Source organism: Schistocerca cancellata, chromosome 3, assembly GCF_023864275.1.
Source record: "Schistocerca cancellata isolate TAMUIC-IGC-003103 chromosome 3, iqSchCanc2.1, whole genome shotgun sequence".
Taxonomy (NCBI): Eukaryota; Metazoa; Arthropoda; class Insecta; order Orthoptera; family Acrididae; genus Schistocerca; species Schistocerca cancellata.
The window spans coordinates 556,713,457-556,739,174 of NC_064628.1; the positions used below are offsets into that span (position 1 = coordinate 556,713,457).

At 37.3% G+C, this 25,718-nt stretch overlaps 1 protein-coding gene across 1 annotated transcript in view; it reads left to right on the top strand.

Moving 5' to 3' along the window:
• LOC126175399 (Ca(2+)/calmodulin-responsive adenylate cyclase) overlaps positions 1-25,718 on the top strand; it is a 501,843-nt gene that overhangs the window by 383,900 nt on the left and 92,225 nt on the right. The window contains exon 19 of the mRNA XM_049922190.1: positions 9,856-10,017. Coding sequence (XP_049778147.1) covers positions 9,856-10,017 — 162 coding nt within the window. The remainder of the gene's footprint in view (positions 1-9,855; positions 10,018-25,718) is intronic.

Genomic DNA, 25,718 nt, shown 5'->3' on the forward strand with positions numbered 1-25,718 from the left:
CACCAGGCCTCAACCTACGCTAATTTCAAGTTGCTGCCGCTCATACCTCACCTGTCATTCTATAACGTCTTTGCCTTTGTACTTCCGCCTCGACTGACATCTCTGCCCAAACTCTTTGCCTTTACATATGTCTGCTTGTGTCTGTATATGTGCGGATGGATGGATGTGTGTGTGTGTGTGTGTGTGTGTGTGTGTGTGTGTGTAAGGTAAGACTTTCCCCTCCCGGGATTGGAATGACTCTTTTACCCTCTCCCTTAAAACCCACATTCTTTCGTCTTTCCCTCTCCTTCCCTCTTTCCTGATGAAGCAACCGTGGGTTGCGAAAGCTTGAAATTTGTGTGTGTGTTTGTTTGTGTTTGTTATTGTCGCTATCAACATACCAACACTTTCGTTTGGTAAGTTACAGCATATTTGTTTTTAGATACATTTTTCCCATGTGGAATGTTTCCCTCTATTATTTTAATGGCATTCATATATATCAAAAGGAATAAACAAAAGCAACTAAAGAATTATTATGAAATGAAGTTAATGATTTTCATTTTACAATTCAATCATGCCAATCATGTTGAGCAATATCTGGTCTCCTGCGAACATACTTCTGTTTAACAGTACCAGCTTCCAAATACCAAAGAAAATAATACACAGCAGCACCATTAATATTTAAATAGTGCTGTGGTACTCTCTAATGATGATCTAATTTGCTTCATTCATTTTCACTGCATTTATGAATTGCAACATAAAAATGCTCAAAGCAGTGAGATCTTTGGCACCAGCTAGGTGGTGGAAACTGCGCAGTTTGTCAGAGTGGCCTTTCAAGAGTAACGCAGATCGTATCATTTAAAGAAGTCAAAATCTGTTTTTCTTTCCAAATAGTTTGTCACTATTAAAAAAGAAGAGTTGTGGTTTTCCCTGTATATTTTATTTGTAGAGTGGGCATTAATGAGATATAGATCTAAGTAAAAGTATATGCTGCAGATGATACAAACAATTTAAGAAGAGATGGATGATGATGATGACGATGATGATGATGATGATGATGATGATGACGATGATGACGATGATGACGATGATGATGACGATGACGATGACGATGATGATGATGACGATGATGATGATGACGATCATGATGATGATGTAAATGAAGTGAAATAATTTGGAAGTGAAAAGAAGCTGACTGCTCTTAGGTACCTTTCAGAATTCCAGTTAATGGACTACTTGCCCTTACAAAATAACAAAAGCATTGAAACTATTTTTGATGAGACAGTCATAATACCACAGGCATTTGAAAATAATTGTTATCCTATTGTTTATGTTCAGTCGCAGATTGGTATAAAATCATACTAAGGGCTTCATAATTGCAAGGACATTCTTATAGATGACCTTTATATGAATGCCTGCTTCTAAATTGCCATGTTTTCTTTTTAGTCTCCCTCTCCACTCCCTCACACACACACACACACACACACACACACACACACACACACACACACACCTCCTCCTCCTCCTCCTCCTCCTCTCGTTTCCTTGGAACAATACAGCATGAAGTATATATTATTGAAGGTGTAATGACAAAGGAAGAAACTGCTCAATTTCAGGTTGCATGTGGTAGCAAAACAACTGAAAACATTTGGGAATATTAGCTTCATCTCAATGTGGACAGCATTCAAAATTGAGAATGGCTCACAGCAAGGCGTTTTATTGAAATTATTTAGATCACAGAAAATAAAAGTAAACTCACACAATAGTTTACATTATGTTGGGAAAAGACAAAAAAATCAAAGGAGAATTTGATTTTTACAGGACTGGTGTAGGTGCAGTTGGGAATAATGTTAGTTCTGAATAGCTGCTGCTGTTACTTTCAAACCTAAGTTCTTGTTACCAGCCATAAATCTCATAAGGAACTAATGTCACTGCAGAATTCCCAGGACATGCAGTAGAGGCCTGTGTGAGCTTGGTGAATTAACGCTGTGTATCTCATGATTGCCTCGTTTTTGATCTAAAAATGATATCCCTTATAGAGATTGTGAATGTTTGTCTTTGCAAGAACTTGCCATCTGCTTTCAGTTTCCCAAATTTACTATTTCAAATATTATGTGAGTCATTGTAAGAAAGTTCAGTGTCAGTTTGAATAGAAGTGAACAAAAAACCTGAAGATCCTGTACTATTTGCTCTTTGTGGGACAGTGTTATCAAAGAAACTATTCTCACCCCATTCACTGAGATGACACATAGGTCAACCATTGCAATTGCATGGAGGAGGAACAGGTTTCAAATTCCTTTTCTACCTTCTAGATTCAGGTTAATCTAGGTTTCCCCAAATCACTTAAGGCAAGTGCTGTGATGGCCCCTTTGAAGGGGGGGGGGGGGGAATATCAGTTCAATAATGTCAACTTGTTTTCCGTGTCTAGTGCCTGCCCTAATTGACAATGTGATTTTAAACCCTAATCGGCCTTGCTTAGTTGTCATGATCTGCACAAAGCCTAAGGTAACTGACCCATTGATTACCTTCTTGCAAAACATTGTATTATCACTGGCCCTACTGAAATTGACCAATATACAACTGACAACATATAGTTCCTGAAAAGTGGCAACAGCTATGTTAGCAGGAGCAACTGTCTTGATTACTGACTGATATGGCCTTAGTAATGTTGTCCAACATGGCATTGCTATGGTGAATTGTGATAGGCTAAAACATTGGAAAACTACAGCCAATGTGTTTTCTGAGGACATGCAGCTGTACTGTATGGCTTAATGACAATAGCGTACCCTTGGGTACACTATTCTCCAGGTGAAGTAGTCCCTTGTTTGTGAAGTACTGAAAATGCTATGATCAGTAGAAACAAAATTGCCATTTTACAGATCTGAGGATGGAATGTTAGATCTCTTAACCAAGTAGGTAGACTAGAGAATTCAAAAAGGAAAACGGATAGATTGCTGTTACATATACTGGGACTAGTGAAGTGCGATAGCAGGAAGAACAGAACTTTCGGTAAGGTCAGTACACGAGTATAAATACAATATCAAATAGGAGTACTGCAGGAATAGTCTAATCATGAAGGAAATTCACTACTATAGCCAAAGTAGACACGAAGCCACATCTGCCACAATAGTGCACATTTGTATGGCAACTAGCTCTGCAAATGATGAAGAAATTGAAAAAAATGTATTACAAGATAAAATAAATTATTCAAATAATTAAAGAGAACAAAATTTTAACTTTGACGTGGGATTGGAATTCAATGATACAAAAAGGACGAGACAGAAAAGGAATAGGAGGGAGAGTTCTAAAAGGAGTAGCCACCAGGTAGAATCTTGTACTGACAATGATTTAATCTTTTCCAATATTTGGTTTAAAAATAATGAAAGAAGTTTGTCTATATGGAAGAGGCATGGAGACACTCAAAGGTTTCAGGTAGACTACATGATGGCAAGCCACAGCTCTGATACCAAATTTTAAACTGCAAAACATTTCTAGTGGCAGATGTGAACAGTGACCATAATTTATTAGTTATGAACTTCAGAGTAAAACTGAAGAGATTGCAAAAAAGGAGAAAGGAACTGTATAAATTCAAACAGCCAGCAGTTGTTTAGAATTTCAAAAGTAGCCCTGTCAGCAACAATTGACTGAAATGAGGAAAAGGAAAACAATAAAGGACGAGTGGTTAGCTATGAGAGATGAAATGGTGAAGCCAGCAGAGGATCAGTAGGGGGAAAGACAAGGCCCTGCAGAAATCTATGGATAATACAAGAGAAACAAAATTTAACTAATTAAAGGAGAAAATATAATAATGCTGCAAATGAAGCAGGCAAATAACACCTATAAAATGATGTAGACAAGAAATGCAAAGTGGCTAAGCAGCAATGGCTGTAGGACTAATGTAATGTGCTAGAGGCGTGCATGACTAGGGAAGATAGTAGAAAATTAGAGACCATGGGGAAAAGAGAAGCAGCTGTATGAATATCGAGAGCTTAAATACACAGCCAGTACTAAGCAAAGAACGGAAAGCTTAAAAAATGTATAGAGGGCCTATATAAGGGAATCAGATTTGAAAACAGTTATATAGAAAGAGAAGAGGAAGCAGATGAAGGTGAAATAGGAGATATTATAGAGATATGGTACTGTGAGAAGAATTTGACAGAGCATTGAGACACATAAGTTGAAACAAGGCTCCTGGAGTAGACTATATTGTTTCAGAATTATTGAGATCTGTGGGAGAGTTAGCCCTGACAAAATTATGCCACCTGGTGTCCAGGTTACATGATACAGGCAAAATACCTTGACACTTCAAAAGAAGATAAGTGCTAACCATCTGTTTATTAAGTCGTCGTTGCTAAATAATAATTCAGAATACTTACAGAAGAATAGAAAAAACTGTTAGAGGCTGATCTCAGGGAAGATCAGTTTGGGTTCTGGAGAAATGCAGGAACACGCAAGGCAATATTAACCCTAGTCAGAAAGTTGAGAAGGGAGTAATACAGGCATACGTCCTATCCCCAATGTAATTTAATCTGTACAATGAGGTAGCTGTAAAGGAAACCAAAGAGAAATTTCAAAAGGGGATTAAAATTTGAGGAGGGGTAGTCAAATTTTGAGGTTTGTTGATGTCACTGAAACTTTCGGAGATGGTAAAAGAGTTAGAAGAGCATTTGAACAGAATAGATGACATCTTTCAAAGAAGTTACAAGATCAACATCAACAAAAGTAAAAATATTGTTATGGAATTTAATCTAATTAAATCATGTAGTGCTGAGGGAATTAGACTATGAAATGAAACACTGAAAAGAGTGAAAGAGTCTGCTATTCGGGCAGCAAAATAACTGATAATGGATGAAGTAAAGAGGATATAAAATGCAGACTGGCAATAGAAAGAAAAGTATTTTTGAAAAAGGGACGTTTTCTATCACTGAATATAAATTTAACTGTTAGGAAGTATTTTCTGAAGGTGTTGCTCTTGAGTGTAACCTTGTAGAGAAGTGAAATGTAGATGATCAGCAGTTCAGACAAGAGGAGAATAGAAGCATTTGTAATGTAGTGCTGCAGACGAATGCTGAAGATTAGATGGATACATCAAGCAACTAATGATTAGGTACTGAATTGAGTAGTGGGAGAAAGAAATTTGTGTGACTAAAAGGAAGATTGGTTATAGGACACATTCCAGGACAAAGAATCATTAACTTAGTAGTGAAAGTAGGTGGGGTAGGGGGGGGGGGGGGGAGGCAGCATTGTAGAGGAAGAACAAGGCTTGTGTACAGTAAAGAGGCTCAAATCATTGTAAGTTGTGTTGTTACACACAGATGTAGAGGCATGGACGGGTTAGATTTGCATGGAGAGATGCATCAAATCACTCTCACAACAAAAGACTACAGTAGATCATGTTAACTGTCCTACATGGTTGAAATAAGGTATTCCTCAAATTGTGTCAATTACAAAGGATGACCGAACAAGAACCGTAAGAATCCTATTGTTTTGTACCTTATAATTGAGGCCCTCATGGAGGGGGGGGGGGGGGTCTATTTCCGTGCATTTCATCACTGTGTGCAGTTTCTGTTATTAAAGTACCAATCTCGAACACCAATGAGTCACTGGTTCTGTTACTTCTCCCATCTGTTCTTTTTTCACATTCCATCTATTACGATGGAACAAGTGATGTTTATGTGCAGCCTTCTTCCAACAGTAACCATCATTGTCTGCTATGATGGATGGTACTCTGGTTAAATGTACCTTAGTTTTAGTTACACAGTGAAATACAGCCTCAAACATCGTTGGTGTGAAAGCTGTAAATAGTACAGTATAATTTTTGTAGTCTCCAGGTGTAGAAGATATTTTGTCTCATAAATCTCATTTGTTGGCTCTTCTGTTACGGATACTTCATCTTCTGAAGGTTTCCTTTTAAAACAGAACTTAATAGGCAAAATTCTCTGTCCATTGTGTCTGTGGAAGGAGGCAAATAGTACTAATAGCAACAACATTTTCATTCATGCATTTGTACAGATTGCAGTTGGTTATCATTGTACATTACAGTGGAACCTTGCATAGCGAGCATAATTCGTTCCAGAATCTTACTCATAGTATGAAACACTTGTTAAGCTAAACCATTTTTCCATATAAATTAATTTTAAATAAGATAATGTGTTCTACACAGAAAAAGTACTAAAAGTTTTATCTTACTCCTGCCGTTTATTCAAAGAAAATTATACATGCAGTATTATGCACTTTATTATGCTTGACACAGAACTAATTCATTTTTTCCAGTAAGTTACCTGTAGTCATTTGTTTCTTCTGATACTTCAAAACTTGGGGAGCATTATTTTTCAAATAAATTTGTAGTGCACATAGCAGTGGCTGCTTTATTGGGGTGATGATTTTCAGTGCATGATGCAACTGATTCCCATGCTTTTGGCATTTCTCTTATTGTGCCAGAAGGCTGCTGTTTTGCTGTTTCCTCCTCCTCCTCCTCCTCCTCCTCCTCTAAACTGTGGTCTTCCATAAGCTCATCTATATCATTGTTATCCACTTCTAGTCCCTTGCTCTTGGCCAAAGACACAATCTCATTGCTTACTGTCTCCACAGATACTAACTCAAATGCTTCAGAGTCACATTTGACTACGCACTCTGTGAAAGCTTTTTCCAAGCAGAAATGAGAGTTCTCTTGGTAACCCCTTCCCACAGCTTTCCGATCATCTTGATGCAGGCAACGATGTAGAAGTGATATTTCCAAAACTCTCTAGAGTGAAATTGGTGGCTTCAGTCAAGTTGAAGCAAAGCTCAAAAATTGCTTTAGTGTAGTGCTTCTTAAAATTTATAAATCTGCTAATCTATAGTCTGGAGTAACAGAGTGGTGTTGGGAGGCAGAAATTCCCTTGATAAATTGAAATTCTTCAAGGAAGTGGTTTTGCAGGCCTGGAGAATGGACAGGAGTGTTGTCCATAACAAGCAACACATGGAGTGGCAGATTCATATTGAGCAAATATTTTTTCACTGAAGGACCAAACACTTCATTGATCCGATCACAAAGAAGGTCACATATCACTGAAGCCTTGTTGTTGGATCTCCACATCACATTTAACCTGCTCTTCTGGATTTTACACTTCTTGAAGGCTTTTGGAGTTTCTGAATGATAAACATGCAGCAGCTTCATTTTCAAATCACCACTTGCATTTGCACAGAATAGTAGTGTGAGAAGGTCATTCATTGGCTTGTGACCTGGCAATGTATTCTCCTTTGCTTTTTTAAAGGCGCACTTCAACATCTATTTCCAGAATAGACTCATCTCGTCACAATTAAAAACCTGTTGCGGCAGAAAATGTCAGAATCTACGAGCGTGCTTCGATGTGCCTCACAATGCTGTGGATGCTGGTTCTTCTCTTAAACTTCTTAAACCACCCACAGCTCCCCTTAAACACTTCGTTGGCCAGTGATGATGCTGTCATCTTCTTAACAAGTTCAGCAAAAATTATTCTCGCCTTCTCACAAATGATGTTCTCGTTAAAAGTGTCACCTTTCAATTGCTTTTCATTTAGCCATATAAGGAGCAACCTTTTGACATCATCCAGAATATGAAACTATTGTTTAGATACTCCCTTTGAAGCATCTATCTCCTTAATTGTGTCCTTGTTCTTGAGGATAGTCCAAGTAGTTGATATAGACCAATTCTATGTGCTTGCTAAATCAGCAATGCTCACAAAACGTTTCCATTTTTCAGTGATTTTATGTTTCATTTCTAAGTCATTTTCTTTCTCTTATGGTTGTCTTCTTGTGGCTTTATCTTCAGGGACATTTCTACGAAGGTTATTAAAATTTGCACAAAAAAAAGTTACACTCTGTGAACACAAGTTTAGAAAAATGTTTGATCCCAAGTTGCACTGAGATGGTAGCAGAAAGAGTGCTAAACCCAGACTGCAGTACGTACTAAAGACGTTGTTCATATGCCTCTGCTGAGAGTGAAAGGTGTTCATATTGTTAAACATTTCCTCCACTGCATGTGAATGACTGGTGACGTCACACTAAATTGTTGTCTCTCACTACGTGAAAACTGCTCGTTAAGTGAGCCATTTTTTTACAGTTTGTTTTGCTAATTATGTGAATTGCATGTTATGAGAGGTACTTGTTACGCAAGGTTCCATTGTAGATTGTGATTTGAGAATTATAAATACAATGTAGATTTTTTATTTTTATGCCTTTCCAAGACCTTTTAATGAAGCGTGCACATGTATTTAGAGTGGTACTTATTTCCAGGACCATCATGTATGTAAAACAGAAGTGGAATATAACACATTATTAAAATAAGAGAAATTTGACATACTTAATGATCACATTTAGAGAAACTGTATGTTCAGAATCTTCTCAGTGAATCAATCTCTGCAGAGCTTCTTTCAATACCTTAAGTGACATGAATGAGATAATTGTTTAGAATAACATTAAATTTCAATTATTCTTTATGTTTAATGATGTCATTTATTGCTGTGCTCCAATTATGCATTAACTGCCTGTTAGTAGCAGTGAAGTTGCTTTGATGCTGAGCTTCCCCATACATACTCGTATATTAGTGTAGAGTGAATACTGGCATTGCCATTGTTTCTTGAATGGTTCATCACTTGCTGATGCATAATTTTTAAACTAAAAATTGTCAGATTTTTTTAGTCAGCTTTTTCCAAATACCCCTTTTCAGTAAACTAGTTGTTTATAATTTGCAAATGTATAGTTCATTAGCTTTATATTACAACAGCCACTATTCTTTCTACTATAGATAGATAGATAGATCCTTAGATACATAGATAGATAAATTTTTATACAAATTTGTTTCGGATTAAGAAATTATGCTCTTAAGAGTCTGATGTCTAGTTGAAGTATTTAGGTTTTTATGAATTGGCTTAGTTTGAGTTAATTTTTCACATGTTTGTACATTATGAGATAACTATATTAAGACTGTATCACAGAACTTTTAGAAAATATTTTTATTTTGGTAGACATTATAATTGTATTGTTCAGTCGAAGAGGGCATCTACTGGATTGTGTTTAACAAGGAAAGAATCCTTGCATGCGAAATGTGCCTGTTTCTGATGGTAAGAGCTCTCACAAAAATATGCAAGACATTTGAAAAGATTTTGTACTAACTAATGTTTGTTAACAATAATGGAAATTCTTCAGTGGAATAGTATGTAAAATAAGGAAAATGCAACCACTCACCTTTGGACTGATATGTATATTGTATAACAGGAAACAGTATTCAAATTAGTTCTTGCTGTTTTTCCTAGTTAAAGTACACACCTTCACACACTCAACCACACAGACATCCAAATGTAGTCTCCCACAGCCATGGCGAGGCTGTTTTCTGTTATGTATTTTAATGCTACACACATCAGTGTGCTATATGTAAGTGGTTGCATTTCCCTTACTTTACCTAATGTTTAACAAATTACTCAAACCATTTATGTGGCATTTTTGTATGCACTTTGATTGCTTTATTTTCTTCTAAACTTGGTTATATCATCATATAAAATTTGGTGTGTTAGTTAGATAGGGTAGGGTCATAGACATAATTCAGTTTGTATGTTACCAGTGACTTACTTAATCAATTTTGCAAGTATCTAATCATGTAGAATTGTGACATATTCATTAAAGCTAACTTTCAAATGAAAATGTAATCATTAATAACAGAGATAATGTGTGAGCCTTTTAATTTAGTGGTTGTAGTGGCCCTTCCTTGTTGTTGTGGATGTAGGCAGTAGTTGTTATGGCCCGCTATAACCAAGCTGCAGTGCATAGAAGCTGCTGATGGCTGAGTGTAAGCTTTGTATACTGATGCTACGCACTCTTTTTCCCTTTCCCGTCCTTCTGTGTGGCTGTGGTGCACAGAACACTCTTTCACAGGACCTCTACCACCAAAGTTACTCAAGAGTCGGAGTCGTGTTTGCAACTGTCACCAATTACCATGAATTCTACACTGAACTGGATGGCAACAATCAGGGTGTGGAGTGCCTTCGACTGCTTAATGAGATAATTGCAGACTTTGATGAGGTTTGTTTTGTTTTGTTATTTATCTATTACCTTAAACTAATTATTTGCCATAGTTGATACTGTTGCTTTCATTGTTGTGTTTTTTTTTATTTTTTTTTTTTTTTGTTGGTATTAGAATGTAGTGACTCTATATACAGCTGTGGTAGAAGTAGCAGTAGTGGCAGCAGCAGCAGCAGCAGCAGCAGTGTAACAGGAGCTGTAGTTTCTAAATCTACATCTACATACATACTCCACAAGCTGCCATATGGTACATGATGGAGGGTACTCTTTACCACTACTAGTCATTTCCTTTCGTGTTTCACTTGCAAATAGAACGAGGGAGAAATGACTGTCTGTATGCCTCCATGTGATGCCTGATTTCTCATACTTATCTTCATGGTCTTTATGCAGAACCTATGTTAGTAGCAGTATAATTTATCTGCACTCAGCTCTCAAGTTCTAGTTCTCTAAATTTTCTCAGTAACATTCCTCAAACAGAACATCACCTTCTGTCCAGGGATTCCAGTTTGAGTTTCCAAAGCATCTCCAAAATACTTGCTTGTTGTTTGAACCTACCATTAACAAATCTAGTAGCCCGCCTCTCAACTGCTTCATTGTCTTCCTTCAATCTCATGTAGTGTGGATCCCAAAAACTTCAACAGTCCTCAAGCATCTCCTTTTGAGATAAACCACACTTCCCCAAAATTCTCTCAATAAACCGATGTCAACCACTCGCCTTCTCTGACACAATACTCACATGCTGTTCCATATCAGTCCTCACATATTTGTTCCACTTCATATTGCTTCATTCACTATTGGCCAGGAATCTGAAGAAAATAAATTTTCAAATGAGATCAATTCTTTACAATAGCAACACACCCTTGTTCTAATCACAGATAACCTTTGAGGAAACTAAATAATGTGGTATACTTGCAGTCTGAACTTACAAAATGTTTCCAACAGTTTTAAAAAGGGTAAAGAAAAAGTAACAACTGAAAACACATTAATACCCCAAACTCCCCTGAAAAAATAGACTTGTACAAATATGAAAAATAACGGTATTTGAAACATTGGTAGAGAAACCTGGCATTGGTAGATTCAATTTGAATCAGAGTGTACCAACCTTGGGTCATTACAAATTGTGGCAAATAATATGAAGGTAACTAGTAACCAATAGGAACATTTGGGCACAAAAATCTTTAAATCTCTCTCCACAAAAACTAATGCTTGTATATAATTAGACTTTAAGAAATGCCGTCATTTGCATTATATAATTATCAAAAAGTTTATAGGTGTGTATGAAATTAATCCACTATCTACTAATTGCAATGAGCAGTGTTTTTTCAGCATACTCTGTAAATGTCTTTGGAAAAAAAAGTAGACTTTACACCAGCAAATCTTAGTCTCTCTTATTAAAAAAAAAAAAAAAATCATTATCTTTGGAAGAGTGTGAGTTTAAGAAGAATCACCATCTAATAAGCATTTTTATTGTAGGCAAACATCAACTAATTACATGATCATGTAGCAAGTTTAAATATGTCTTGTACAAAAGGTACATAGAAGATGAATTATATGTCAGAGTTAACCATATAAATATTAATGGCTAGCTCAGAAATAAAGAAAGAAAAGGGAGTAGGGCAGAGAGAGATTTGTGGCACACCATTTACATAAATAAATACATGTTTGTACATAAATACTTCAGAATTTGGAATATCCAGGTGTGAACACATTTTACAGTGCACTAATTCATCTTAATCATCCACTGCACTAGTGAGCACTCTGCTTTATAGCAACTGAAGTTTCATGGCATCATGTAGCTCAAGTGGACTCGTTGACAAACACTCTGACTCCATGCAGCTTGCTGTGGACAGACCAGTGCATAGCACATCCTGTGCAATCATGATTGGCAGTGCCATGCATTGGAAGGCATTTTAGTTCTTCATACGATGTGAGCTGACATTCTCTCTCCCCCACAAATCACCTCCCTGTGCAGGATGATGTAACTTTGTGCACTGGTACCTCAAGAGTAATAGAAAGAAAACAGCCAACTGTACCAAATAAAAATAAAATCTGCTCTGTCCATGCTGTTGAAAACGTAAATAGTAGTCACACGCAGAGTAGTTTGGCACAGCAAAAAGTGGTGATTTTATACACACTATCATTGGTAGGATTCACAACCTGTCTATTTCACACTTACTTATCAAAACACTATACATATCGAGATAACACCAGAAATTTAAAGACTTTCTTGTCCTTTTGTTCAGGATATTTTTTATATCCTCTTCCTAGTAGATTTCAAAATATATTTCTTCATTCAAAATTTCTAATTCCACAGAATTCAGGTGAATAAGTCTTGCAGTAATGAAATGGTCCCAGACACCATTGATAGAACTTCTTTATTTTATCCTTTACCAATGATGAATTCATCAGAGATCTAACAGTATGTAGTCAACCACTTTATAGATAATTGATTGAACTGGTTTATTTTGTGCTAACTTCCTAGCCTATGGCATATTATTCATTTGTTCCAGTACCACCTTCTGCCTTTCATCTTGTGATAGTTCTTGATGATGATCACAGAAATGAATAGTTTCTTCAAAAATGTATCGGGCTTCTTGCCAAACAACACAGTACAAGGTGGTGGTTCAGTGCTTTAATGAGCCAAATTATTAACGACATGTGCAAAGCTTGCTAGTTTGTGTATTTGATTTCAATTTATTTTGCCACAATATGCTATAAACAATTGTCCTAATTCTCTCATAATGTATTCAGCTGGATTTGATACCTGGCAATAGGTTGAAAGATCAAGATGTGCCAGACTTGCTGTTCTAGGGTAAACTAATACCAAATGTTTGATCAAAAATGTGGAACATTGTCAGTGAGAAGACATTTACAAAATATTCTTTCTTTAACTTCTTAATGATAATTTTGCTATTCGCTTTACATAGTAGAAAGAATGGAATGAATTTAGAGAACAGTTGTACAGTCACCAGAATCTGTGAAGTTTCATTTAAATCTTGGAATTCGGCAAAAAAAGTCCAATTCAGTTTCATCAATTGATTGAGAAACTTGCACATTAACCCTTTATTTCCTATCATGGATATTTTCATGCACAACTTTTTACAACTTCTCTACTCATTGCAAAATTTTGTCAAAATTACCTGTTCTTCTAATTTCTGTATGCACTTCTTAGGACAGAAATGTTTGTGACTGATAAAATGTATTTGATTAAACTTTCCACCTGTTGTTTAGGGATACGTAGCTTTAAGTATTCTACATTTCAGTTAGATATTTGATGCAGTATATTGTTATGAACGAGGTGTAATAATATATTCAATGAAGTTTCTGAAATGCAGCCAGATCACTAAGACTTCTTGCCATGATATTTCAGCTGACAATCATTCTGCCATCATAGATGAGTGTTTTGCACTGGAGATTTCTAGTACTATGAAGTTAAAATTCAGATGTCAAAATTAATAAAATTAAATGTCACTAGATGTGTCATAGGGAAATTAATGAAATCACTGGGTCCTATGCCTTGCCCAATTGAGAGCCACCAACACAATTAATAAGATCTTGCACTAAATGTATTTCCCCTGATTCCGTAATAACTGAATCCCAGAAGGATCCTGTCAAGATCAAGAATCCTATGACAAAGTAATCCATGGAATGTTCTGTGGAGGTACAATGCTTGGCTATGGATGACTTACTGGGCTGTGATAGGTGAGTGTGTTGATCAAGTTCAACACATATTTCATGCACTGTGCGCGTTGTCTGACCAATGTAGGCTTTGCACACTGGCAAGGTATTCTGTCGATTCCAGCCTTCTGCAATCTCAGATTGTCCTTTGCCAAACTGAGAAGAGCCCACATTTTTGTAGGAGGGCAGGAGATTACTTTGACATTATGTTCTCTTAAGATTCTACCTAATTTCAACAAAATATTGCCAACTCATGGAAAGAGCACCCTGGCTTGAACTGCTCCTTCTCCATTTGATCTTGTGGGTGTAATTACTTCAGATCTTTTCTCGATTTTTGTCTGGGTTTTTCATTTTACCATTTGAAGTATTTCATCAGGCTCCTATCCCATCTCTATAATGCATAGAAAATTTCTAATCTGTTCTTACACCAACTACTCTTATGAAATTAATCTTGACCTCCTTGGCACATGGAGTCTCAATGCAAACATCCTTTAAATGTTCTGTAAGATGTGAAAAGCATCAAGCACCATATTTTTTTCACCATGAAGGTACTGGATTTCAAAGTCAAATTCTTGTAAAGCAAGAGCCGATCTAGCAATCTTGTTACATATCAGTTTGCACTGAAGCAGGAAGGATAATGGTAAATGATCTGTCTGTACAATGGCATGTTGTCTGAGCAAAAATAGCTGAATATCTCAGAACCCCAAACAATTATGAGGGCATCATGCTTTCCCACACTGAAAAATTTTAACTTGAAAATGCTGTCATACAATGTTGTTCCTGATCATTTTAATGACTATTTTATGTAAATGTGCTCCAGCACCAAATTTACTTGCATCCATCCCAGGATAGAATTATTTATAAACATTTGGTGGTTACAATAGCGGAGCTTCTAAGAGCTCTCTTCAAATTCTTCCTGCTAGCTGGTGTCCACATGGAAGTCTTCTTAATTAATTGCAGTGAATCGTATGATAAGCAGTGTCCTTTAATAAAGCATTGGTAATATTACAGAAGCCTAGATAGGATTAAAATTATTTTTTTACAAGCTGGTACCAGGATATTTTGAATTGCTTCTAATCTGTTTGGATATGGTTCAGTTCCTCCTGGTGGGATGACATGCCCTGAAAATTATTCCCTCCCTTGCAAAATCCAATTTCTGCAGATTGAGCATGACTCTACCCAATTTAAATGTATTCAGAACTTCTTCCGGCATATGTGTGTGCTCTTCCCAAGAAGTGGATGCAACCAACATATTATCTGTGTACACTATTACGTTCTCCGAAAACTTCTCCTCAGGAATCTTATCCAGAGCTTAAACAAATGCTTCAGATGAAACATTTAAACCTAACAACACCTGCTTGAAGTGATAGCGACATTCATTATTCAAGAATGTGGTGGATTTTCAGCATGTCTCCTCCAGCTCCAACTGCTAATAACTACTTGTTATATTGAAACTACTAAGGTAACAAGTGTCATTAATTTTTTGCAAAAGCTTTTCTGTATTTTCTGTGTGCTCTTGCTAGGAAGAAAGTTGCAAGGCTGATAGCTCAGGCATCCAAAGGAGTCTGTCTGAGCCATCCTTTTTGATTACTGTGTGTATCAGATTACAATATTCGCCGTCTGATCCTGTGATTATGTCATCCACTGCCATATACCTGATTTCCTTTTCTAAAGTTTCTCTTCTGCCTGGCAGTAATGGATACAAAGTGAAAGGTGGTGCAAGATCCATATGACTTTGACACATCTTCTGCCCACCAAACTTCTGCCCACCAAACTTTCTTGAAGCATGGTAACAGATGTCATACTCTGAAAGCAAACTGTACAGATAATGCTATAAATGCACTTTCATGATAGGCAATGAAAATCTTGTAATGCCCTTTTGTTAAATTTTGCAGGTGAAGCAAAAATGACCTCTTAAAAAATAATATAATATGATACAGAAAGTTGCTACATGTGTAACTTTAAACTAGAAGCCTAGTTATTGACAGAGAAATCCATGCTCTTTCAAATCTCTATTTGATTATGGAGTTACTGGTTACTGGTATTAAGAGTTTTCACAGACAGGAGGAGTTCTACCCTTTACTTGAGAATGGGCAGTGCCCAAAGCTAGTAGTGCAAATAAAATGATTTAAAGCAATCTTGTGAAATAATTTCCTTCATCAAATTTATTGAGAGTGTGGGGCCCACCCAGAATGAATTCATCTTGAACCGTTACTGTGGTTGCAACTTAATTTAACATTGACATCCTTTAAACAGTCCAGATTTATTGGAAAATACCTCTGTGTGGATATGTTAGACTTCTCGCAATTCTTGTATGTAAGATTTGGAAAATTTACTCAAACTGTCAATTTTTTCCCCCAAATTTTTCACATGGCTTACCAACTTTCTTCTCCTCTCACCATGGACATTTACCGTTCATGTAAACTGGCACTTTTATCGCATTGTCTATCGTCTTAATAATCGTAACTCCCATACTCGCGGAGATCACTTCTGCAATAGATCTGATGAAGTTAACTTCCAATTCTTTGTTATTATCACAATGCTTTCTTCCAAAATCAATTCTACAACGTCATTTGGTCAACCTTTTGTTACCAAAAATCCAGTCCACAGTTAAACATTCAGTAATCAATGTAGTCATATGAAAGTGTCTTTTTGAAATATCGCACCTAGTGAGCACTTGCCCAGTAACTGCTTGACTTTTATGACCAGTTGCTGTGACTATATGCACACGATTTACCGGAAGTACAGGTATCTCTTCTATTTCATGAAGCTATATATACAAATTTCTGGATATTGCTGTAGCATCAAAATCAGAGTTTACAATGCCTGCAATTTTACAAACATCTGCACCAAGTTCAGTCACTGGAATCAGAGCGTCATTTATAGTTTGTACTTCATTCCTTAGTAGTTCAGTCTTGATGTCTTCTGTATCACATTTGATCATTCATACCTTTGGAGACAACCCATTAAATTATTCATATATTCCAGAGTGGTTCTGTTGGTCCCTCTTTCAAAATAATTTTTTCTCGCCTCACCATTTCTATAGTGACTGTCATTGCACATCTCATTATATCTTGGCTGATTATCACTCTGTTGACTGCATGATGGGCAGCAAGATTATCTATCACTGAAAATACTGATTGCAATGTGTTGTGCCTTGTTCAGACTCATCTGGTGCTCCCCCATTGTCAATCTTTCGTAAACAGTCAGTGACTCATCAAAATCACCAAATGTACCTGAAGCTAACGGTCTTCATGCTTTTCATGGCCAATATTTTATTAAAGTAATAACCAGGTCATCATCACTGACGGGATGGTCCAGATAACTATTTTAATCCTAATATTTTTGAAGGAAATTCGGTGTTTATCCTCTGCTGCAATCATAGTTGTGTATCAAATTAATTTTTCTTTGATTCTTCATTGTTTCTCTAGCAACCAATACTTGTGAAAGAATACACTTTCAGTGTCTGCAAATATAGTGAATTGATCAGCCACATTGTTTCCCTATGCTCTAGCACCTGCACTCATGTGTCATACACAAATATAGATTTTTTTATTTTTATTTATTTATTTTATTTGTGACTCATCCTGAATTCATGTGTACCCAAATCTAAATTATTTCATAAAATTAACAGCATTTCATTATTTGTGTGACTCAAATTCCTTAAATTGTCCATGGCTGACCATGTTATCAGTGATCATCTTCATACAACAACCTGCATCACAATTTTATTGCATTGGAGTTCCTACATCATCTTTGATCAAATTTGTGTCGTTTGGTGCCTTGTTTGATCAAATTCATGTCATTTGGTGCGTTGCAATTTTTCACATTCTTCGTTGTTTCCTCTAATACCTGTACTTTTGATTCTAAATCAGAGTTTGTTATTGCACACCCAAAACTACTGTAATGATGGAATTTTTATTTTGTTCACGCTTATTTTTCACATGAAATACCTTCTTATTCACTACTGTACTGTCCATTAGAGTTTGTTTTACAGTCTTGTGTTAAGAGTTTACTTGAGCATGTATTTCAACCAGCTTCACTTCTATCTGCAGACAATTTGTTGTAACCTCTTGCTTGAGTTCAGATGGCTGTGCATTTATTGATTCGCTACATTTTTTCTTAAACTTACTGAACTGATCCTGCATCTTGTAACAAATATCTATTGCACTTTCTGATTTGATGTTTCATTCAGATTTGTTCTCAAGATGTGCATGAAACGAAACAGTGTTGTTGGAGTGCAAGGATTGGTTTTCAAAACTGAGCACGACTAACCAGCAGTAACTACATCAATGTATCACATACTCTGCAACAACACTAAGAAATAAACTTATGAAAACATCAAAAATATTAAATTCAGACATGAAAGAATATGTATGCTCACAGCCTCAAGCCAAATGATGTCCAAAAAGCAACATTAATCAGTGAAAGGAATTGATTGTGATGTCAAGATCAACAGAACCAGTTGGAAGTAAACACCTGAGCCTTTCAAATGAATGCAGCTTTAATGAGCCAAAGATTAAGACCAAAGAAGAAAAGCAACAAAGGAATGAATAAGCTATTTCGAACATTTAACAGTACTTATATGCAATAGTTAGCTTAGCACTGGAATCCCTTCATTGTGTTGTCTTTCCCATCTTGCTGTTCTGTTATGTGTGCTATTTTAATTTTCCTGAAATTTTGACATTTGGGTTTTTATTAGTTTCTCCATGTTTTGAGAATTCTGTTGCATTGCAGCAGTATATTGAATTAATGAATAGCTGCTGCAGTTACTGAGATTTGCCTTATCCCATGACTGGTTTCAGGTTTCATATTCAAGCCATTTTGAGAGCCACTGAAAATTGGCTTAAATATAAAAACTGAAACCAGTCAAGGAATGCAGAACATGTTAGCAACCTGAGCCTCTATTCATTTATTAGGGTTTGTTCTGAACTGTCTGTATGCTCTAGCTTATTCTCCACCCTCTTCTGATAAATATTTTTCATAAACTGCCCTTATTCATGCCTACAGTTCTAATGTTCCCATTGTGATATTTCAACTGTTGACTTACGATTTATGAAGTGAACACTACAATATAATATATTGCCTCATACTGTTTTTAAAAAGCTGGTGTACTTGTATCATAAGGGACTTTTAAAAATATTGTGTATTTGAGTGCTACTACCCAGTACCAGTACATTATCACCCATTTTATTCACCCCATCTCATGAACCTTTCAATGCATGTCTTTTACTGGCAAATCAAAACCTACAGGTTGTTTCTGCCTCTCTTCTTCTTCTTCTTTTTTCTTTAACTTCTTGATACTACGTATCCTGCATTTCATCAAGGAGGCTCCATTACTTAAGGTAAGACGATGATTTGTTCCAATTCTGATAGACAAAGATCCAAAATTGCAGCATTTGCCTATGTCATAGCACTTAATTCCTACATCTATATCTGCATATACATACACATACCAGAAGGTACCACACTGGACATGCTATAGGTTACCTTACACTGCTGTTAGTCATTCGCTTTCCCTTTCCACTCGCAAATGGAGTGAGGGCAAACCAACTATCGATACACTTCTGTACAAACCTTGATGTCTCTTACCCTGCCTTTTGTGGTTCTTACATGAAATGTATGTTGGTGACACAGTTTGTTCTGCAGTCTGTTGCAAGGGCCAGTCCTCTAAACTTCCTCAGTAGTGTTTTGGGTAATATCACATCTTCCATCCAAAGGTGTCAGTATTTCAGGTCTCACCATAGAAGCAAGCAATTACACAATTCCTCAAATGTGCCAGAGGCACAAATTGGTGATACATTCAGATATGCTGTTCACATGTTATGGTCAGTTTTCAATTGATGTACTAACATCAGTTAATGCAATTTTTCATGCAACTGCTGCTGCTACTGCTGCTGGTGCCACCATCATCATTGTTGGCATCTACGTCTACATGTACATCTACATGATTACTCTGCAATTCACAATTAAGTGTCTGGCAGAGGGTTCATTAAAACATCTTGATGCTATTTCTCAACTGTTCCACTCTCGAAGAGTGTGGGGGAAACACACACACTTTAATCTTTCCGGGCAAGCTCTGATTTATTTTATTATGGTGATAATTTCTCCTTCTGTTGGTAGATGCCAACAAAATATTTTTGCATTTGGAGGAGAAAGTTGGTGATTGAAATTTCATGAGATCTTGCTGTTTTTTGTTTTAATAATTGCCATCCCAATTTGCATATCATATTGATGGCATTCTCTCCCCTATTTCACAATAATACAAAATGAGCTGACCTCCTTTGAACTTTTTTCATTTCCTCTGTTAATCTTGTCTGATTTCGATCCCATAGCACGTGCAATTCTGCATAAGAGGACAGAGTATACACTGTCTCTTTAGTAGGCCTTTTGCATTTTCTTAGTGTTATTCCTATAAAGTGGAGCCATTGGTTTGGATTTCCCACAACATGATATATGTAATCATTCAATCATTCCAGTCTGTTATCTATAATTGCAATCCCTGAGTGTTTAGTCAAATTTATAGCCTTCAGATTTGTGTTATTTATCATACAATCAAAATTTAGCATGTTCCTTTTAGAACTCAAAAGGATGGCCTCACATTTTTCATAATTTAGAGTTGATTGCCGCTTTTTACACCTGCAGGTATCTTTAGAAGATGGTACATGGCAGCATCACCTGCAAACAACCTAAGAGGGCTGTCCAGATTATCTCCTAAATTCTTTAGGTAGATCAGGAACAGCAGAAGGCTTGTAACACTTGCTTGGGGAATGGGGAATGCCAGATATTACTTCTGTTTTTCTCAATGACTTCCTTTCAGTTACTATGAGCTGTGACCTTTATGACAGGAAATCATGGATCCAGTTACACAACCGATACAATACTCCGTAAGTGTGCAATTTGTTTAGAAACTGCTTGTGAGGACAGGTGTTAAAAGCCTTCCGGGAGTCTAAAAATATGGAATCAGTTTGACATCCACTGTCGATAGCATTCGTTACTTCGTGAGAATAAAGGGCTAGTTGTCTTTCATAAGAATGGTATTTTCTGAATTTGTGTTGGCTATTCATTAATAAATTGTTTTCTTTGAGGTAATTCATAATGTTTGAACACAGTATATCTTCCAAAATCCTTTCGTAAATTGACATTAGCGATATGGATCTGTAGTTCAGTGGATTACCCCATTTCCTTTCTTGGGTATTGGTACTGACATGTGCAACTTTCCGGCTTTAGGTACAGTGAATGAGTGTTGCATATGCTAAGTATGGAGTTGTTATATCAGCATACTCTGAAAGGAACCTAATTGGCATACAATCTGGACCAAAAGTCTTGCCTTGATTAAGTGATTTAAGTTGCGTCACTACTCTGAGGATATCTGCTTGTAAGTTACTCATGTTGGCAGTTGTTTTTTATTTGAATTCTGGAATATGTCCTTCATCTTCTTTAGTGAAGGAATTTCAGAAAACAATGTTTATTAACTCTTCTTCAGTGGCACGGTCATCGGTAACATTGCCATTGCTATAACACATTGGAGGGGTTGATTGTGTCTTGCTACTACTGTATTTTAAACGTGACCAGAATTTCTTTGGGTTTTCTGCCAGATTTTGAGACAGTTTCACTGTGGAAACTAATAAAAATATCTCACATTGTGAAGTTCAGACTAAATTTTGAGCTTCTGTAAAACTTCACCAATTTTGGGGATTATGAGTTCTTCCAAAGTTGGCATCCTTCTTCTGTTGCTTCTCCATCTTCTCACCTGTTTTGTGCACCATGGGGGACAAGTACCACCTCTTATTAATTTATTTGTTATACATCTATCAATTGTCATTGATAGTATTTCTTTGAATTCAAACAACATCCGGTCTATGCTTACACAGTCAGTTTAGAAGAAATCTCTTAGGAATGTATTAAGCAAATTATTATCTTCTTTTTTAAGTAGACTTTTTTTTTATCGTATTCAGTCCTGCTACAACGACCTGGTGGTCATTAGTCCCTGTATCCATCATGATGCTCGTCATTTGCTCAGGGTTATTTGTTGCTAAGAGGTCAAATATGTTTTTGCAAACATTTATACATTAAGTGAACTCCGGAACTCATTGTTCAAAATCATTTTCAGAGAAAGCAATCAGTACAAATTCTGACAATGTTTTATACCTACCACCAGCTTTGAACATGTAATTTCAACAGCATATTGAGTGTAGATTGAAGCCCCCATCAACTATTATTGTATGAATGGGGTACCTATTTGAAATAGGACTCAAGTTTCTTTTGAACTGTTCAATAACTGTATCATATCAGTTGAGCGTTTGTAAAAGCAGCTCATAACAATTGCTGATCAACAAAGACCGAGACTGATGTTTCTCATATGTTTATTACTCCAGTTTAATGTTTGGATGATCTTTTTCAAAGTGCTAATAGTAAACTGCAGGAGCGTCTACAGAAAGGTCCCAGAACTGCTCTCATTAATAAACGGTCACAACGCCCATATAGTACTAGGGACAGAAAGTTGGCTGAAACCAGACGTAAACAGTAATGAAATCCTAAACTCAGATTGGAATGTATACCGCAGAGACAGGCTGGACAGTGAGGGGGGAGGCGTGTTTATAGCGATAAGAAGTGCAATAGTATCGAAGGAAATTGACGGAGATTCGAAATGTGAAATGATTTGGGTGAAGGTCATGGTTAAAGCAGGCTCAGACATGGTAATTGGATGTCTCTATAGGCCCCCTGGCTCAGCAGCCGTTGTGGCTGAGCACCTGAAGGATAATTTGGAAAATATTTCGAGTAGATTTCCCCACCATGTTATAGTTCTGGGTGGAGATTTTAATTTGCCGGATATAGACTGGGCGACTCAGACATTCATAATGGGTGGCGGGGACAAAGAATCCAATGAAATTTTTTTAAGTGCTTTATCTCAAAACTATCTTGAGCAGTTAAACAGAGAACAGACTCATGGCAATAACATATTAGACCTTCTGGTGACAAACAGATCCGAACTATTTGAAAAAGTTAATTCAGAACAGGGAATCAGCGATCATAAAGCGGTTACGGCATCGATGATTTCAGCCGTAAATAGGAATATTAAAAAGGGTAGGAAGATTTTTCTGTTTAGAAAAAGTGACAAAAAGCAGATTTCAGAGTACCTGTTGGCTCAACACAAAAGTTTTGTCTCAAGTACAGATAGTGTTGAGGATCAGTGGACGAAGTTCAAAACCGTCGTACATAATGCGTTAGATGAGTATGTGCCAAGCAAGATCGTAAGAGATGGAAAAGAGCCACCGTGGTACAACAACCGAGTTAGAAAACTGCTGCGGAAGCAAAGGGAACTTCACAGCAAACATAAACATAGCCAAAGCCTTGCAGACAAACAAAAATTACGCAAAGCGAAATGTAGTGTGAGGAGGGCTATGCAAGAGGCGTTCAATGAATTCGAAAGTAAAGTTCTATGTACTGACTTGGCAGAAAATCCTAAGAAATTTGGGTCTTATGTCAAAGCGGTAGGTGGATCAAAACAAAATGTCCAGACACTCTGTGACCAAGATGGTACTGAAACAGAGGATGACAGACTAAAGGCTGAAATACTAAATGTCTTTTTCCAAAGTTGTTTCACAGAGGAAGATTGCACTGTAGTTCCTTCTCTAGATTGTCGCACAGATGACAAAATGGTAGATATCGAAATAGATGACAGAGGGATAGAGAAACAATTAAAATTGCTCAAAAGAGGAAAGGCCTCTGGACCTGATGGGATACCAGTTCAATTTTACACAGAGTATGCAAAGGAACTTGCCCCCCTTCTTGCAGCGGTGTACCGTAGGTCTCTAGAAGAGCGTATCATTCCAAAGGATTGGAAAAGGGCACAGGTCATCTCCGTTTTCAAGAAGGGACGTCGAACAGATGTGCAGAACCATAGACCTATATCTCTAACGTCGATCAGTTGTAGAGTTTTGGAACACGTATTGTGTTCGAGGATAATGACTTTTCTGGAGACTAGAAATCTACTCTGTAGGAATCAGCATGGGTTTCGAAAAAGACGGTCATGTGAAACCCAGCTCGCGCTATTCGTCCACGAGACTCAGAGGGCCATAGACATGGGTTCACAGGTAGATGCCGTGTTTCTTGACTTCCGCAAGGCGTTCGATACAGTTCCCCACAGTCATTTAATGAACAAAGTAAGAGCATATGGACTGTCAGACCAATTGTGTGATTGGATTGAGGAGTTCCTAGATAACAGGAAGCAGCATGTCATTCTCAATGGAGAGAAGTCCTCCGAAGTAAGAGTGATTTCAGGTGTGCCGCCGGGGAGTGTCATAGGACCGTTGCTATTCACAATATACATAAATGACCTGGTGGATGACATCGGAAGTTCACTGAGGCTTTTTGCAGATGATGCTGTGGTGTATCGAGAGGTTGTAACAATGGAAAATTGTACTGAAATGCAGGAGGATCTGCAGCGAATTGGCGCATGGTGCAGGGAATGGCAATTGAATCTCAATGTAGACAAGTGTAATGTGCTGCGAATACACAGAAAGATAGATCCTTTATCATTTAGCTACAAAATAGCAGGTCAGCAACTGGAAGCAGTTAATACCATAAATTATCTGGGAGTACGCATTAGGAGTGATTTAAAATGGAATGATCATATAATGTTGATTGTCGGTAAAGCAGATGCCAGACTGAGATTCATAGGAAGAATCCTAAGGAAATGCAATCCGAAAACAAAAGAAGTAGGTTACAGTACGCTTGTTCGCCCACTGCTTGAATACTGCTCAGCAGTGTGGGATCCGTACCAGATAGGGTTGATAGAAGATATAGAGAAGATCCAACGGAGAGCAGCGCGCTTCGTTACAGGATCATTTAGTAACCGCGAAAGCGTTACGGAGATGATAGATAAACTCCAGTGGAAGACTCTGCAGGAGAGATGCTCAGTAGCTCGGTACGGGCTTTTGTCAAAGTTTCGAGAACATACCTTCACCGAAGAGTCAAGCAGTATATTGCTCCCTCCTACGTATATCTTGCGAAGAGACCATGAGGATAAAATCAGAGAGATTAGAGCCCACACAGAGGCATACCGACAATCCTTCTTTCCATGAACAATACGACACTGGAATAGAAGGGAGAACCGATAGAGGTACTCAAGGTACCCTCCGTCACATACCGTCAGGTGGCTTGCGGAGTATGGATGTAGATGTAGTTGTAGATATCTCAATGCACTTCTTACAGCATCTCTGCCAGGTCTCAAACACATGATGCAGGCCATTCTTGTCAGGTTCTTGAGAATTGCTTCAGTCTCCTTCATCACAGTCTCGGAGTTCTGTTAAAATGCCCTGAAGCTTTGCCTGTAGTGGTGGGAATAAAAAAATCACAAGTTGCAAGATCAGGGCTATGAGGTGGATGTGGTACACAGGTAATGTTGAATTGAGCCAGAGACTGCATCTCTTGATTTGCGACAAGAGGCTGTGTATTTTCATGATAAAGTCACCACCCAGTCTGAAAAAGTTCTGGTCATTTCCTTACATTGTGCTTCCTTAGTTTTAGACAATACTGCTGCTGCACAGTAATATAAGAGGGAACTGCATGCTGGTACATCATTCCACGACAGTCAAGAATGTGATCACCATCACTTTCACTGCCGATGGAGCAACTTTCACCTTTTTTGTTGTTGGATTACCTAGCAAGTTGGGTCGTTTTCCTTTATAATCGTGGTGATGTAGTCATAACTCCTCACCAGCGATGATCTATTCCAGAAATGAATCTCTGCTCCTCTTGTGTCACCTCCACTCTTTGATACTTGAAATACAAAGTTCATCCACAAAATGTAGCCTTACTACCAAGCTACTGATAAGATAGTGCTGCTGCCAGTTGACATTATACAGAAAAACCCACTATTTTCAAATAGTCATGGTACAGGTAGGTAACTATCATGGAAGCTAAGGGGAAAAAATCAGTCTCAGTTTCTGTTGATCAGCTCTCATATTTCCAGAATGAGATTTTCACTCTGCAGTGGGTGCCAAGTATAATCTCTATCC